General features: G+C 52.3%; 1 protein-coding gene across 2 annotated transcripts; it reads right to left on the reverse strand.

Annotated features, from left to right (window-relative positions):
• Positions 1–689, reverse strand: KVP17_004632 (uncharacterized protein; the record flags this gene model as incomplete). 2 transcript variants are annotated; one of them, XM_068522990.1, is given in 2 exon segments in its annotated part: positions 26–55; positions 60–689. In XM_068522990.1, coding segments are annotated over 2 exon segments (660 nt in total).
• Between the last annotated feature and the right edge of the window lie 448 nt (positions 690–1,137).

A 1,137-nucleotide genomic window follows, 5' to 3' on the forward strand; every position in this document is an offset into this window, starting at 1 on the left:
TCCTCTGAGGCCTTCTCAAGCTTCTTCAGTTCTTCTTTCTCTTTCTGTTCGACGCCTACAGCGCCACCCAGCTTGGGATACTTCACCTTCAGCTCTAGCACCCCTTTGGTTCCCTCTCCGGCCTCCTCCTTCACTTTCTTCTCAGCAGCCTCTCGTATCTCCTTAAGGCTGGAAGCGAACTCCTCCACTTGTTTCGCCACCTTGTCCATTGCCTGTTTCTGCCCATCCAACGTCTGTTTGGCCTTGAGGTACAACTGTCGCGAACTTTGATCGGCATCGTCCTTCGGTTCCTCCAATTCTGCCATAGCGCCTTCTGCCTCCTTGGGGACGTCCATCTTCTTCTTCAGTTCGTTCATACTCCGCATGATATCCATAGCAAGATCGTCGGTGATATTGGAGCCGCGGTACAGATGGAGATCCGGCAACTCCGCCGGCATTTTCAGGTCAGGAACGACTGCATCGTCGGCTTTGGCAACATCTGGTTTCGACTTCGTGGCTTCGGCCTTTACTTCTTGCGACTTGTCCTCATCATCTGGCGACTTGGCCTCATCATCGGGCGAACTAGTTGCAGGAGCAGCAGCATCCGCTGAAAGCAGATGACGCAATCGAACGGTGGACTGAAGACGGCTTCCGAGCGAGAGTTGACTGCCATACACCACACAACATATGGTGAGAGGCAGAATTTGCATTCACCGGCAATTATCGCAAAGCCGATAGAGCGGGAGCAGCAGAATCCGCTGAAAGAAGATGACGCAATCGAACGGAGGACTGACGACGGCTTCCAAGCGAGAGTTGACTGCCATACACCACACAAACTATGATGAGGACAGGCAGAATTTGCATTCACCGGCAATTATCGCAAAGCCGATGGCAAACTCGAATGTACTGTTAGGCAGGTTTAGCATTCACCGGCGATTGTCGACAGAGTTAGCAAGCTCAAATGTACATTAACACGAAAGAAACGTCAAGGTACTTGTGGTTCGGACTCTGACTCCGTGTATGACAGGGCACTCTGGCGGGCTGACACTAGGACTGCGCTCACAGGCTTGTACAAATCCTCGCTGAGCAAACTGGATCCAGAGCACGGGAAGATTGCTGTGGTGTGTGAACCATCAGAAGGGTCCGGACTGCTGTCTT

This window comes from the organism of the source record quoted next (assembly GCF_019968985.1).
Source record: "MAG: Porospora cf. gigantea B chromosome Unknown PgB_NODE_8949_length_1332_cov_97.6735, whole genome shotgun sequence".
In the NCBI taxonomy this organism is placed as follows: Eukaryota; Apicomplexa; class Conoidasida; order Eugregarinorida; family Porosporidae; genus Porospora; species Porospora cf. gigantea B.